This window comes from Aplidium turbinatum, chromosome 1, assembly GCF_918807975.1.
Source record: "Aplidium turbinatum chromosome 1, kaAplTurb1.1, whole genome shotgun sequence".
NCBI classification, from domain to species: domain Eukaryota; kingdom Metazoa; phylum Chordata; class Ascidiacea; order Aplousobranchia; family Polyclinidae; genus Aplidium; species Aplidium turbinatum.
The window spans coordinates 58,235,467-58,251,329 of NC_137472.1; the positions used below are offsets into that span (position 1 = coordinate 58,235,467).

The 15,863-nt window shown below is 36.2% G+C and overlaps 1 protein-coding gene across 1 annotated transcript; it reads left to right on the forward strand.

Moving 5' to 3' along the window:
* Window positions 1-5,375: 5,375 nt before the first annotated feature.
* Window positions 5,376-15,558, forward strand: LOC145783981 (ryncolin-1-like). Its single transcript, XM_082595745.1, has 6 exons — window positions 5,376-5,550; window positions 8,072-8,220; window positions 9,164-9,260; window positions 11,454-11,550; window positions 12,239-12,303; window positions 15,173-15,558. Exons 2-6 carry the CDS (start codon window positions 8,194-8,196, stop codon window positions 15,418-15,420), a joined length of 534 nt encoding a protein of 177 aa, XP_082451871.1. The 5' UTR covers window positions 5,376-5,550; window positions 8,072-8,193; the 3' UTR covers window positions 15,421-15,558.
* The last annotated feature ends 305 nt before the right edge of the window (window positions 15,559-15,863 follow it).

Genomic DNA, 15,863 nt, shown 5'->3' on the forward strand with positions numbered 1-15,863 from the left:
TTGAAAACCACAGACGACGGACACTCCGGCCGGGTGGGACAGCTGTTTAAAAGCTCACTCATTACAGTCTTCTGAATGTTTTTGCGTTATTTAAAAATATAATAAGCTGTTACAGAAGCACGATATTTAATACCTTAAATCAGGGGTGGGCAACCTTTTTAACACAAGGGCCACTTAGGGAAATGTAATGCTTACAAGAGGGCCGCACATCAAATAAACACTAATTCATATTTTCAGCAATGGAGTTTATCTTATTGAAATTTTGTACAAGAATGCCATCCTCCTGCAGCAAATTCAATTCAAGCTGGATTTCAACAGGCGCAAAACTTATTTTACAGGTAGGCTACAGGGGAGTGAAAAACGGTCATATCACTTCTTAAGCTTCGAAATTGTCTAAATCGAGATGAAAATAGCCTTAATTTAAATAGCCTTATTTGGGGAAAAATAGCTGAAAGAAGATGAAGGGCCGCACAAAAAATGGAAATAGGCCGCATGCGGCCCGTGGGCCGCACGTTTTCCCACCCCTGCCTTAAATCATGTAAGGCCGTATTTATTGCTTTCCACACCTCCCACTTGGGGACCCACATCCATCAAAGTGCCCATGCACATTTAGTTGGCCCAGCGTTTTTTGGTTATTTGAAATAAAAATTGAGAAATCATTGTTACAAAATCTCGACATGCAATAACTCTCATCAATGAGATTTTATATTGTCAGTCATGATTTTGTATGACGATTTCCAATTAAACAAACCAGCAAATCTATGCTGCTTTGTTAGAATTTATTGAAAAACAACAAATATTATCCTCTCACATACTTGAAAAGTGTCTTTCAACAGCTAATATAACGGGACTTGTTCATTAAAGTGATGCTCCATGATGACTTTAACTGCACTTTATCTGAAAGAGCATGTTTCAATCTATAAATACTAACCTCGCCCTTACATTTTAAGGCTATATTTATCTCAATAAAAATTATCAAAACCATGGTTTTCCACGCGCTTGTATTTTTGGCCACGTTCCTGCAATGGCAGGTTGCATTGCGCAACACGCAGTTGGAGTCAGGAGTTTTATTTCTCTATGGTTCAACAAAGCAAACTCTCTCCCAAAGCTTTACCATCTAGATCAAAGGTGGGAAAACTACGGGTCGCATGCGGCCCGAAACAATTTTCTTTGCGGCCCGCGAAAACCTGAAGTAATTATATAAAAACATAATCCTAAAATTGTTTGAAAATTTTAATTACTACAATGACTTAATTAAACTTTTTCTTCATATATTTCATCTTGATAAAGATAAATTATAGTCTTTTTGTCGCATTGTAGTAGTTTGTTTCCCCAGCCACATTGTGATCTTACATGAATGCATGGCTGTTATTAGTGTCAAAGCAGCCATTGCTAAAAAGCTTATTCGCCTAAGTTACAATCGAAATTTCTGACTTCAGCCTGTCGCATCATGAGACTTTCTTTTAGTTTTGGATCAAGGCCAAGACTCTTGGTAGAGAGAAAAGCAGCGATTGCGACAATTTTTCTAATTGTGTTAATTAGCTCAGATGTAATCTATTTAGGCCTACTTCGCTCAACGTTCGTCTGGCAAAGTGTTATCTTGATGTGGGTTGTATTCAAATAAACAATTAAGACAAACATTTTTTATATCTTTTATGTAACACATGTACTGTATATAAAATCTCCGTTTCTTTCGTCACTTCAAACCTAAATAAAAGCTTGTGCTTTGAGTATTTTAGGTTTTATATTTTGGCTTATAGCCTAATCTTAAACTGTGGCCCTCGAAAAAATTCAGATTCTGAATACGGCCCTAGAGATAAAAAGTTTGCCCACCCCTGATCTAAATTATTTTTTAAAAAGCTAGATGAAGACAGTCCCAATGAATGCTAAAGCGTTATCGCATGATAGTGGACTCATGGTCGACTGTACTATGTTTTACAATGCAAAGTGTTTTCGATATAACCAATTAAGTTTGGCTGTTGTAATCTACGAAACTAGCCTTCGGTGATGGGCTTCGCAAACCACTCCTGGCACACAGGCATGAACAACTAAATTTGTATAGTGCTGGCTGCAAGATGCGTCTTCATTATGGATGCCTTATAAATTTGCGCATTCACTAGCAACCAAGCCTATCTACCAAGCCAAGCTAGTTTGGTCTCCACTGTTCGACTCCAACTGACGTCATATCACTAGGTGGCGTTGACTGGTTTGCCACTTCCAGGTAGCGTGAGAGAGAAGCGCTAGAGAGCGTGGAAAAAGTGTCGATTTCTTGGCTGTGGGTCTTAATTGTAAGGAAATGAGTTTTTCAACAGGGACCGGATGTCTTGGCAATGGATTCTAGCCAATGTTAATTTGATCGTGCAGTAGCACTTTAAACGCTCATGAAATGGCGGAAATGTTGGATGTTGACAAGCAGTAGCTTTGACTGGAATGGTTCAGGTGTGGAATAGATGGGTGTGAAATATATAGATAGGTGAAGGTGTGAACAGCTCAGATATACTTTCATAGTTTTGGCCTGCTCAAAGGCTATACCAATATACCCAGCTGTAAAAAACCTTTCAAGAAAAAAGTTTTTGTGGTCTTATATGATATTTTTTAATGTAAGCTAAGGTAAACTTTCTATTAAACCTTTAAACTTTTAAACAGAAATATAATTTTAACTTGATATGTTTGGTTAAATACAAATTGTGCTTTGTTGATAAAAGGACAAAAGCAACATATTAATGCGCCTAAAAATGTCCAAAAAGTATATAAAATATAAAATCAATCAAAATTTTCTTGGAGAATAAGCCTCCAATCTACTTTCAAATTTTTTATTAATTTTATTATGCTTTCCGAATTGTTCATTTACCTTCAATTTCGTTTTCTTACAAATCTAACGTCTCTCTAATTTTGGTTTCTAAATCCGTCACTGCATTGTCGGTACATTAATTAATCTTTTTTAAAAAATCTGAGAACTGTTTACTTTTTGCTAATATGATAAATGCATTTCTTTTTCCTTTATAGCACTTTCTTGAACAATTTATAAACGGGCCCAAGTTTGAGAAACATTTCATGCATTATCAATAGACATAGAGGCCCAATTATGGATTTCGAGGAGGGGCAAATGATTCTCACAAGCCCTGAGAGTAATTCCAATATATACTTGAATCTTATACTTGAATATCTTATCTATATTATGTGTTAATGTTCTTAATTTTGGGTCTTTTGTTTTCAATTCAGTTCAGTTGTTTTTATTTCTGACCATCATATCAAAACAATACACGTCAACATAGCAAAGGTCGAGAAAAAGGTAGAAGCGACAAAACGCGAACGTTAAAACGTGCATGAGACCGAAGTAAGTTATTGAGTTGAAAGAAATTTGGCACGGTCGCAACATCTTCAGAAAAATTTAAAGTATAAAGGGAAAAAAAAAAAAGAAAATGTTACAAAAAAAAACAAACAAATAAACAACATAATATTTAGGCTATAGCTTTATTAGCCCACATAGCTTTAGCTGATATATTTAAGATTTGTATGGACAGTTGCTATGAAGATCGGCCATGGTGCGTTATCAAGAGTGCTGATGGTCGTAAGTGGAACACGTCTTCATGCGTTTAGCTCATAGCAAAAAAGAGCAAGGCAGGCAAAGAAAACCCCACAAAGAAATCATACCACGGGCAAAGCCATTTCAAGCGCAAAGCACCATAGGCCTTGCACGACTCACAAAATAGATAGGCTATAACTTGACGACATGAAAACAATGACAAAAACAAATAAAACAAACTAGCAAAAACAACATCATCATCTTGCGGAAATTCAATTTATACCCAGGGAAGTTATATCTTGAAGATATGAAGCGTTCTTTGATAAAAGTTGCATTGATAAAGCGATAATTTTAGACCCCAGTCAGCTAAACTCGTCACCTCCACACTGATCCAACGTTAGCAAACGTTGAATTTATGCAAAAACGACAGGCATCGCCAGCTGGGATGTAGTAGTGGCATGTCACAGTAGTATGATAAATTTGGGTTACCGTATGTTATACACGTTAAACCATAACAAAAGTGAAAAAAAAAATCCAATTCGGCATGATAGAAAAATAGATAAACAATCAGACAACAGCATGACGATCCAGACCAAGATATTGATATAAAACAACTGGTTGGAGCACATGGCCACCGCTTCACCGAAAGATGGCGATTGGTCGAAGAGGATGGAAAAACTTCTGCAGACTCTGTAGAACTTCTGTGGACAAAAAAAACACAAGAACCAGAAGGCCAGTATAAAGGATTACTTACAACCTTACTATTTTGCTAATAAATCTACACACATTGGGGGGCAGCTGACTTTGGTGACCTTTTGGTCTTTCGCTTCCATCCTTGTTGTGCGAATTATTTGTGTTTATTGTGTTTTTGCTTTTTGTGTCTTTCTTTTTCGCCAACAAAACAAAAAGATAAACTGAACTTATCGTATTGTAATATTCGGATGTTTGTTTGTCGTATCCAGATTTATGCCCAGTGATGAGGATTTAGATTAAGTGGACGGGTAGGCAAGGAAGAAAATCTTCGTGTCCACATTCAGGCATGCCTTTAAGTGTCTTACTAATAACGCAGCCGCATGCTCTTCAACGGTGTTGAACCGGTGCCTTTTCGAGTGACGTTCCAGGGCTCTCACCACTCGGCAATACAGCTGACAAAATACTTAAATCGTTACATATATTATTTATTTATTATTTTTATAAGTTATTTTTTATAACAACGTCATGCTGTAAAGTAATGGAAACTTTATCAGTGATTCCCAGCAGCAGCGAATGAAGAATAGTTTATTTGACAAAACTTATTTCTAGTATCAGGCAGATATTCAATGTAACAGCAGCAAGAAAAAAGTTTCTGGCGCATTGCAAAAAATAGAAAAAAAACTTCCTGTACAAAGCGGAAGGTACTTTAATATAAATTGCGGTTGCGAAAGTGAGATTCCACAGTAGATGCTACTATGTGAAGACGCCAGTAGGGATTTTATAATGAGAATCAAACTTGTCCTCATATCATCGCCCAAGTGGTGTCTTTGACTCGTTAGATATCAAGCATAAGTTCAAAGTTCAATAAATCCCTGATGCTTTTTCATTAGTAGAGCTAGCTATAGGTTATATTGTCTGTGTCAAGGTAGTTAAATTTTTGATGATAACAATCTTGTTTAGGTGCAAAATATAAAGTATTTGATATCACAATTTTTAAAAAAGTTATGACTTTGGTAGTCATTTGAAAAACTTTGATCTTTGCTAAAGGTTGTAATGCTCAGGACGAACTATGGCTTCATCAGCTTACCGATGATGAGCAAAAAACCTACAGATTTTTAACCAATGTTATTTTTGCAGATTAATCATGACAGTTGTAACAATTCTTCTGCTTGTGATCTTGACTTTAGGCTGCCAGGCTCAGATTGATATAAAAACTTGTCAACTCCAGTGTGATGGGGATGGAAATGGCTTGCCAACAATAAGTCAGATACCCATCAAAATCCAGAACCCTGCAGAAAAATGCAGCTGCCAAGACGTAAAAGAGTTAAAACGTACGTCATAATACAACAAACAATTATGCGCTATCCTCATTTAAAAAATCGCAAAGTTTAATTCAGTTTCTTCGTGGCTATGACGTAATCGTTTGCAAAAGAAAACATTGTTCCCAGGGCCAAGTAATTTTACGCTATTGGGACTTACTGTAGTAATTTGTTTGATTTTTAGTTTAGTAATTTGCTTAAAAATAACATAAAAATTATTTGAAACGAAAAATAAACGTTTTACATTCAGTGGCGTACGCAAGGGAGGTCCATTGGGCCATAACCCAATCTTCAATAATGTTATGCCCCAATCTTAAAAAATGTTTATTTTTCAGCGTTGATGTGTTGTGAAGTGCAAATATGTTATTATTCAAGAATGGTCTTGGGTAGCAGGGCCGTATTAATCGCCTCTCGTACTCCCGCGGGAGGAGTCCCAACTGTTTAGGGGCTCACTCATTTCAGTTATTTTTATGTTTTTTTGTTTAATTGAAATGACAAAAATGTTGTAAACATTGTTACAGAAGCTCAATATTCAATAGCTTAAATCACGCAAGGCCCTATTTACCACTTTTAAAACCCCGGTTAGTGGGCTGACATGTCTGTTTAACGCCCCACCCGTGTGCATAGTTAGTTGGTGCAGCGTTTTTCGTCATTTAACTGTAAACAATGTTACTGTATACTGCAACATAAACTCGACATTTTATAGCTAAGATTGCATCCTTTGGTATTCTATTCTTGATCCTCATTTGGAATGACTATTTTAAATCAGCGAAACCTGTAAATCTATGCTATTTTGTAAAATTTACAGAAATAATACTAGCCTACTGTACTACGCTCTCGCTTTCTTGGAAAATGTGTTTCAACGGTTGATAGCATAAGACTTGTTCAAAATTAAATGCTCATGAAACGACGAAAATGTTCAATAACAGAAGTCAAAAGCGTTGACAGGCATTATCCAACGTGTACTATTGCATTAGAAATGATTTTTTTTATGCCTGCATAGCCGAGTGGTGAGAACATTGGAACGGCAATCGAAAGGGCGTCGGCTCGACACCGCTTAAGAGCATGCGGTTGTGTCTGTGGCAAGACACTTAAAGGCATGCCTGAAGGTGGACACGGAGATTGGCTTCCTTGCCTTCCCGTCCACTTAATCTAAATCTTCAACCACCGGGTGTAAGCCTGGATACAAAAAAAAAAAAATTTAACTGTTTTTTTATCAACCGAGCGTTTTTTTTTAAGACAAACACTGCGTCATTCTTTTCTCTAGTTTTGCTTTTTTGTAGATCAAAAGTTATGCAATTACACGTTTTAAAGACGGCGTTTTTCATTGCAAAATTCCCGTCTAAAAATGGCCCTGTAAAACCTTTTAGTTTTTTTAGTTAAACTCCATTGCCCTTTTCATTGTTATGTAGTCAAAGATGGCGTCCCAACAGATCGTGTCGTCAGTCTGATGTTTTTAATTTGAATTCACAACCTGTGGGTTTGAAAAACATATTAGGCACCTTTATTAAAAATTAGAGGCCTACTTGTAAATTTTGAACAAGGGACGACGAGATGGTGCTCACACAATCCTGTAGAGTAGCCTAGGCCTTTTTTTTGTTATATATCTTCAGAGTGCGATCATTGTTGTTTAAAGTACGGTACCGTAATAAATTGCGTTTGATATTTAAACTTTCACAAAGAGGTTCGGTACATGCTTTAATCGAAAGACATTGCCTGTTAATAGAACTATTACAGTTTTTACTTATCCATTTTTAGACCTAATATCATGCTTTTCATATTCACATATCTAATCATTCAATCCAAAAGTATAGTGACGTACGCAAAGACCATTAAAGTTTATATTACACCAACAGATATCCTCGGCTATCTTAAACTTTGGTCAGACTATAAAGTAGCATTAGGCTACTCTTGATAAAAAAATGTCAATTTATATTGAACGCTCCCCTCTCCCAGTAAGAAATCCTGCGTACGCCACTGACGTACCCTCAATACGAGTGGTTCACTGAATTGCGTAAGCTAACTACGTCGTCTATGTAAAACATTTTATGCGACGTCAAGTCAAGAATGTTATATCATATTTTTTGTTTTCAACGCAAAATCTATCTAAATAAGTAAACTAGTTGCTGCAAACTAAAAAAAGTACCGTCAAGGCAAGCTGAGTATGGTAGGCTAATCTTACATGATATTACGTAGCGGTTATTATTAGCAAATGGGCATTTTTTCAATTCGCTTTGTTTCAATTCGAAAAAATTTCGAATGCCCCCTTCCTTGAGAAAATCCTGTGTACGCCACTGTCTACATTGGTATACTTTTTTTTAGTTTACCAGACAATAATCATATATTCCAATATAGCCTATAGAAATCGTGAAATCGTAACTTATTTTTAATATGCACAGTGCAATGATGTGGTGGGACACGAAGAACTCATTGAATGATTTTCAATTCATGTTAGAACTCATTGAAGGATGTCTTCTATCAAAAAGTATGATTCGGTTACTAGATCATTATTGAAATATTTAAAATTTTGAAGGTGCAATATTACCACAAACATGCTCAGACTTTCTTTCCGATGATGGAATCAACGAGAGTGGAGTTTATACCATCTATCCATATGGGAATGGAGACTTGACTCGTTTAAGGGTTTACTGTGACATGGAAACTGATGGTGGTGGATGGATGGTGAGTGACAAAAATACTTTTTTATGCATCAATTAATTATTCATCAACCAAAGCTAATTTACAGTAGACTCTATAGAGTTGTTTTTTTTGTACCTATCCAAGAACGATCTATAAACCATACGATAAACTATATTATATATACACAATAATATAACCAAACTATACTTGAATGTTTGTTAAACTTTTGTTTGCATCTTGTTGCTTAGTTACGTAAAAAAATATCCCATTTGTACATGGTTCGGTAAATACGCAGCAAAGCACTATTGCCGCTTGATGACAGTGTTGAATTGATGGTCAAAATAAAACAACATGATGCTGTGGCAACATTTTTGACAGCGCGCAACTTATATGGGTCAGAGGCAACACTGGAATCTGCTGTCGGTCATACAAAATTTGACAACTTTTTGTGGTTAGATATAATTGGCTTTGTCTACTGGAGTGATATTTAACCGGCATTCTCTAAACTCTTGGTGTGCCGTGAAACCTTGTCAGTTGTTTCGAAAGAAATTCATTAATTTGACTCGTGTACCATGGAACAGTGGAACACCAGTCGAAGATCACAATTATATAAGCTTCCGGTTTGTGTTTCTGCAATTCCTGTCCGAATATTAACTTTGTGCTCATCTAAACAGGCCCCGATATCGCACTGAGATAAACTGAGTGAATAAATTCTTGTTGTGCTGTTTATTTTGTTGCATGATTATACAATTTCGTTTAGTGTTCAGTAAGAATATTTCATGCATAAAGTATTCTATGACTTAAAAAATTAAAAATAACACTGGTTTGCCATTTGGGTTTAAGTTTGGTTCTGGTTCGGGTCGATATAACTTGTTTGGTTTCAAGCATTGTTGAGAACATTGAGTTGCGGTATATTATGATTTTGAGCTTGGATTACGATAGTTTCCAGATACACCTTAGGATTTCACTGTAAACAATTTTTCAGGTTTTTCAGAGGAGAATTGATGGTTCGGAGGATTTCTATAGAAATTTTGCCGATTACGTTAAAGGTTTTGGGAAATTGGAATCGGAGTTCTGGTTGGGTGAGAACAGGGCCGTGTTAACCGCGCCCCCGTAACCCCCAAATGGGAGAGGCCCACGGATAATTAGGAGCCCACTTATTTTAGTCTGTTTAATTTTTTTTAACTGTTTAAAAAGTAAAAAAAAAATACTCTAAAAGCTAGATAATCAATAGCTAATTAAATCATGCAAGGCCGTATTCACTGCTTTCCAAACTCCGACTATAGGGGCCTACCTCCAACTAGGAGCCCACTCATATTTAGTTCGTGCAGCGTTTTTTGCCTTGAAATTTTACAACTTTTTTCCATTTTTGAACATTTTCTTTATTCGCTTCGCTTGCTCAACCACATTTCGTTCATCTCGGCGATATACTGCGCAAGTAGGCTGTAGTTGGAGATTAAGGAAGTGAACAGTTTTTTGTGTCTAAAAACTAACAAAATGATGCAATATTTTCAAGTAAACACTGCTTACTCAAATAGCCAAGTTAATAATAATTGCATTGATAACTTTCAATGTGAACCGAGATAGATTATGAAGTGAAAATGTTATCTGTGAAGATGAGCGTTGGGCAAACCCCAGGTAAAATTTTCGAAGTTCTAGCGTGCTGAAAGACTACAACACACCAGGCTATACAAACTTTCAAGAAGTAAATTATTGAAATCCATCTGTGGTTGTGATTAAACAAATTTGAAATGGTAGGCTACCTTAAATATTAAACAAAACTTCTACACCAATCCAATTTTAATTTGATGAATTGAATTGTATACAAAGAGTGCGTCTTGACAAAAATAATATTGCTCTTAGGAATGCCTAAAAAGTGACCAAAAAAATATTATATTTGTCAAATCATTTCTGGGGGGCAGCCCCCCCACACGCCCTTTTGGTTTCATTTATTTGGACAAGTTTTGCATTGCAATGTTCATTTATGTTACAAATTTGTTTTGTTAAAACTCTGGTCCTTTCCTAACTTATTTCTAGATCCCCTTCTGCATTGTCGGCATAGCCTATTTTAACTATTTTTTCTATGAAATCTTAAAAGTTGTTTACTATTTGTTCAAATGATGAATGTAAACTTTTTCCCCACATTGAAAGAGTTTTCCGCCCTAAAGGCTTTCTGGTGCTACTTTTAAGAGAAATCAATCAACATAGAAGGTCACTAGTGAATTTCTGAGGGGGGGGGGCGAATAATAGTAATAATAATAATAATCGGGTTTTTATTTGCGCCCATTGCGATAACATACAGTACACTGAGATCACAGATGCAATACAACAGACGACAGGAAGCAGCGAAGGGACATATAGTCTTCGAGTCGGCTGCTCCCTTTGTTTTGGCTTGCCATTAAGTGTCTTTGCCAAGACACAGCGGCGTGCTCTGGAACGGTGTCGAACCCACGTCCTTTCGAACGTCGCGCAAACGTTCTCACCACTCGGCTACGCAGCCGACATCTGCCGAGATGGTGCAAAATGACAGCCGAGATGGTGCTCACACGGCCTTGAGTGAAGAAATATATTGGAAATGTGAACTGAAATAGTTAAACTTGTTTTAAACACAATATGTTCTCATCAGGTGATTGATATTTGCATAATGGAATGCATGCAGATGTTATTGCCTAAATCCACAACACAAGTTACCACTTACTTATACTATCAAGTTAACATTTCCATTGTTACAGTATATCTAGTGACATTTTTTTTGTGTACGTATATTTATAAAAGCCCAACTTAATCTTACTGAAACATAAACCATTCTTAGAATTTGAAATGGCCCACTATCAACTTCCCCGTTTCCTGTGCAGTTACATTGCGCTTCGGTGTAGACATTCCTTATTAAAATTCTATGTATGACGTCAAAGAGCAAGTAGCACTTGTCAACGTAACTGAGAAAAAAATATCATTTCTGATCAAATTAAAATAAGCCTCAATTTTAAAACAACTTGGCCAGCCCTGATTTAAATATTTAAGTTCTTGCAAAAATTTATTTAGGGTTAGCCTATCTTTCCTTTCTTGGATATGTAAACACTACAAAATGAAAAACTAAGCCACATACAACATGCCTGTCCAAATTTTCAATTAATTTTAGCAATATGATTTGTTAAAACGCCCTGCAAACAACAAGGTGGGCCGTCTTGCCTTAGTGTGTAAGTGAAAAAAGATTGTGAGATTGGAAGAAGGCAATGTTTTTAATAAGTTTTGTAAAATTGTTTCATTCCTTTCAGGATTGGATGTTCTCCATAAATTGACTAAAGATGGAGAATATGAAATGAGAGTTGATATGGAGGATTTTGAAAACCAAACTAGACATGCTTCATACAAGTAGATACATTTTTATTTTCAACATTGAATAAAATCAATATTAGCTATATAACTAAACATGATTTTACATTTTAATAGTAAAACTTTCTGGCAAGAAGAGCGATAAATTTCACAAAAATATTCACTGATCAATTAAAATGTAACAAACTCACATTTAAACCTAACCCAACGAAGTTAACATTGTTTATTGAGTAAATATGAAATATCGACACATTTCTTCGCCGATTTGCATTCCGTCGCTAATACACATGCCTTCTGTTTCATTCCGCACCCGATGCATGCTGCTTTCAACAAATTTTCAAATAGAATTCTTTCACGCAGTCACATAAGAGCCAAGTTTACATTACAGTACCATTCTAAATCTATAGATTCTGTGAGGAGCACAATCGAGATTCAGGGATATTTTGATGAGCTTTTTATATGACCCGACAAGGTATTGAACTTACGTTCACAGATCAAATATGGAACAGTTTATCCACTAGAGCAACATAAAATTATTTTATATATTTTGTATTCATAATTATCATCTTTATACTCAAGTACGGCTACTTGTATGCCACCTGTATCTTAGTTGTAACTTTCACATTCACCGATCTGTTGGAAAATAATTTTGTATGTGTTCCGTGTCCTTCGTCAACATACAGGTGAAATTTACATCTTAGGTTTCTATGTTTTGTTTTTGTTTCAGTGACTTCGTGGTTGGAGTTGGAACAGATTATACGATGACTATTGGAGGATACAGTGGGAATGCAGGTAGAGTTTCTTTCGAATAACTGGAAAATTGTGATTTGGTTGAATTTAAGATATTTAAGGATATTTTCAGGGATTTTTTTTTCGGGAAGGATAGTTCCTCACATCTAATGCTCTCCGATATTTAATCCACAGAATCTCAATTCTCTTTATCAGACATCTCTTTCACCAGTGCCGGTCTTTGGGGTGTGCGAACCGTGCGAACGCACAGGGCCCGTAAATTAGGGGGCCGGCAATTTACTCAGAAAAAGCAATAATTTTTGTCATTTCCAATGGAAAAATTCATAAAGTGAATTCAACAAAGGAATTAGCAACAAGAAAACATAGAGACTCAACGGGTGCAACCTATTTCGTACCCTGAACATTTCGTACTCTGAAAAGATCGAGAAAAAAACAACAGAGCCGAAGTCGCTGATCGGAGTTGCCGCAAACATTTCAAAGTTTCTCTCGATCCTTTCAGGGGACGAAATAGGTCGAAATTCGATTTTGTTGACAGCGGACAAACGTGTCCAGTCTGAGCAGCTATCTTGGCGAACAAATTAAGTCTCACGGCGGACACACCAGATTTAACCTAGATCGTCATGCTTAATCACTTTATGTTGATAATTCTTCACTCTGAAAGGCTTTCATCAGACCAGACCATTGAAGAGTCAAAGCACCCTGTACGTATAGGTGCCCAATACACAACATAACTGATTAACTTCCACCGAACGAGGTCGTGTGGCTTCTTGCGTCACAATGCTCTGGGCACGAGTCAAAAAACTTCTACACTCACGTTACTGTTTTCTGCTGTGCAACGTTTCACTAAGCTTTTATCCTTAGGTTTAGTTTTGCGTGTCATGTGAGTGAACGTGATGAAGAGCAAGTAGGTTCATCGTATTCATTCTCACTTGTAGAACTTTCCCTGGGCTTTTTCTTTCTTACTGTACAGTAATACCAAAACTTACCCTACTCGTATAATTTAATTTTGTAACCAACCTTGCCTTGTCAATATTACTCGGAGATCTAAATTGCGCTGATTAGTGTAGAAGTAGGTACTCCCATCCATTCTTAGCGAAGAATTCATCGTTATTTCGCTGATTCAATGTCATCAATCGTTGAAGCAACCTAAAAATCTAAAGCTTTTATGCTTAAATGGAAGCTAAGGGATACAGTATTAACATTTTCCATATGCGCCCTAGAATGCGCTGGAAATTACATTCTCTCAACAGTTGTTCGTGCTATGCAATCACGTCAGGGTTAGAAATGTTTAAGGATTCAACCTATTTCGTACCCCGATTTCAGAGTACGAAATCGAGGTACGAATTTTTCAGGGGACGAAATAGGTTGCATCCAGACTTAACAAAGAGACATAACTTTATTTTCGAAAAATGCCAAAGAAAACATGATCTTATCCTTTTGCTATGCCACCGGATAAGCACCATTTTACAGTAATATTCATACACAAATTTTTGTTGAACATGCTCTCCGAATGCCCCAAATTCAAAGTAATTTTTCAAAATATTCTGGGGGGAGCCAAGACCCCCCGCCGCTGGGTGTCACCTTCGGCGAACATGCCGTCAGGCTTCGCCCGACGACCGTTAAACCACCCCCCCTTCCCCTTTCAAAATACCTAGCTACGCTACTGAATTAGATCATTGTCATTGGGGCCTCAAAGCATATTCTGCACAGGGCCCGAAATACCCTAAGACCGGCACTGCTTCCACACATCCTTATCCGTTATCGTATGGGATCTATAGCGTAGGCATGCCTGCGACGATCCTAACCCTAAACCTAACCCTAACAAAACACCTAAAAATTTAGCACTACAGCAACTTGGCCTGATTTAGCTTTTTATTGTTGACTACGACTTTGTTGTGAAACATCTGTTGAGATAATGTGGGTAGCCTAAGTATAAATAGACTTGGTTAATACAGCAATAAGATTCCATTAGTACTTGTTTATAGGTTAAATTACTGCTTTTGCTCGTTATGTGTCAACGTAACAAATAAGCATTTTTTGAAATAAGCGCTCATGTGACGTTGGGCTAGCTTCATGACTTCAGACAAGTTAGCAGCCTATGTCACGTGCTTCTTTATTTCACCATAAAGACTGTAATTTATTTTATTATATAATTAAAAACCTTCATATTTCTCTTTTCTTTTTGTCTCCATGCCAAAGAATGTGCCCGATTTATTGATGCTAACATTGCTAAGTTCTTTTTATTGTTTCAAATAAGCGTTTTCTTTTGCTTTTTAAAAAAAAAAATCTATCCTTGCTTTACTTTCATTATAACCATCAATAGCAATTATTCCAGGTGTTCTTCAGTTTTCATCGTGTGTTTTTTATGAATTCCTTCTATTTTTACTTTTATCTTGACTATCAAGAATTTATCATATTCGTTAACATCTGATTGAATGTTGCTTATTTTTTTTGTAGCTGCTTTCAACGTTTATGTAACTAGATTGCGTTGGAGTATGTCTTCATTTTCTGTGCACTTTTGTTCCTACCATTCGTCTCTTGCTTTCTATTTCTAGTGAGAAGTGTTACAGCAAAATACACTCCTCAACAGAATTTTACCTTGTCATATTTTTCAGGATCAGCATTGCGTTTTTTTCTTCAGTTAGCCGAAGTAGGCTAGTGTGATCACTGATCAGTAATCTTTGACCAATTAAATATTTAACATTTCATTTTCACTAAAATAAACAAAATGTAATAAATATGTTGATCATGCATCTAAATTACTACACTAATTTAGTTATTTTTCAATCAAACAACTTATTATCTTACGTTTTTCTCAATTTATTTTTTTATGACACAATAAGGCTGACTGCTGACCATCATGTAAATGTAGTTTTTAAAGAAGATTTTTTTAAATTGTCATTTTTTGCAGGACAAGCAATGCAATTTAGTGCCAAGGCTCGATTCAGTGCGAAAGATCGTGATCAGGACACATGGCCGGATAGTTGCTCCAATACATTTAAAGGTGGTTGGTGGTATTCTAAATGTCATCAAGCCAATCCCAATGGATTGTACTTAAGAGGACCACACGAGTCATTTGGAGATGGAATAGAATGGAAGCAGTGGAAAGGATATTATTACTCTCTCAAACAAATTGACATGAAACTGAGGAAAAAATAAAACTTGCACAACCTTTATCATCAATTTTGCGCAATTGTGATATCATAAAAATAGTGACATGCAATAATAGTTGAATAAAAACTTGTTTTCCAAAACTTGTAATCATCCATTTGCTTGCAAAATGTAATTTCGTCTTGGCCGTCCTAAACAATAAATTAAACTATAATCATAGTCATCTGCTGTCCATTGCAAGTGTATATATTTTCATTGCGACGTCAAAGTAACATTAAGCAAATGATATCTCATAACTCTGATTGGTTGAAAGTTTAAAATTATAGACCATAAGTAGGTTATTGGTGTTTGGAAAACGCTCAAAGTTGAGAGGAATGAAAACCAAGTCACCTGCTCAGATTGCTGTAGGCTACTAATCTACTTCTTTTCAGGAATTTTGTATGTGAAGTTTTAATTTATGTTAGTGAACGAGTTTATGCGATACAATCTTG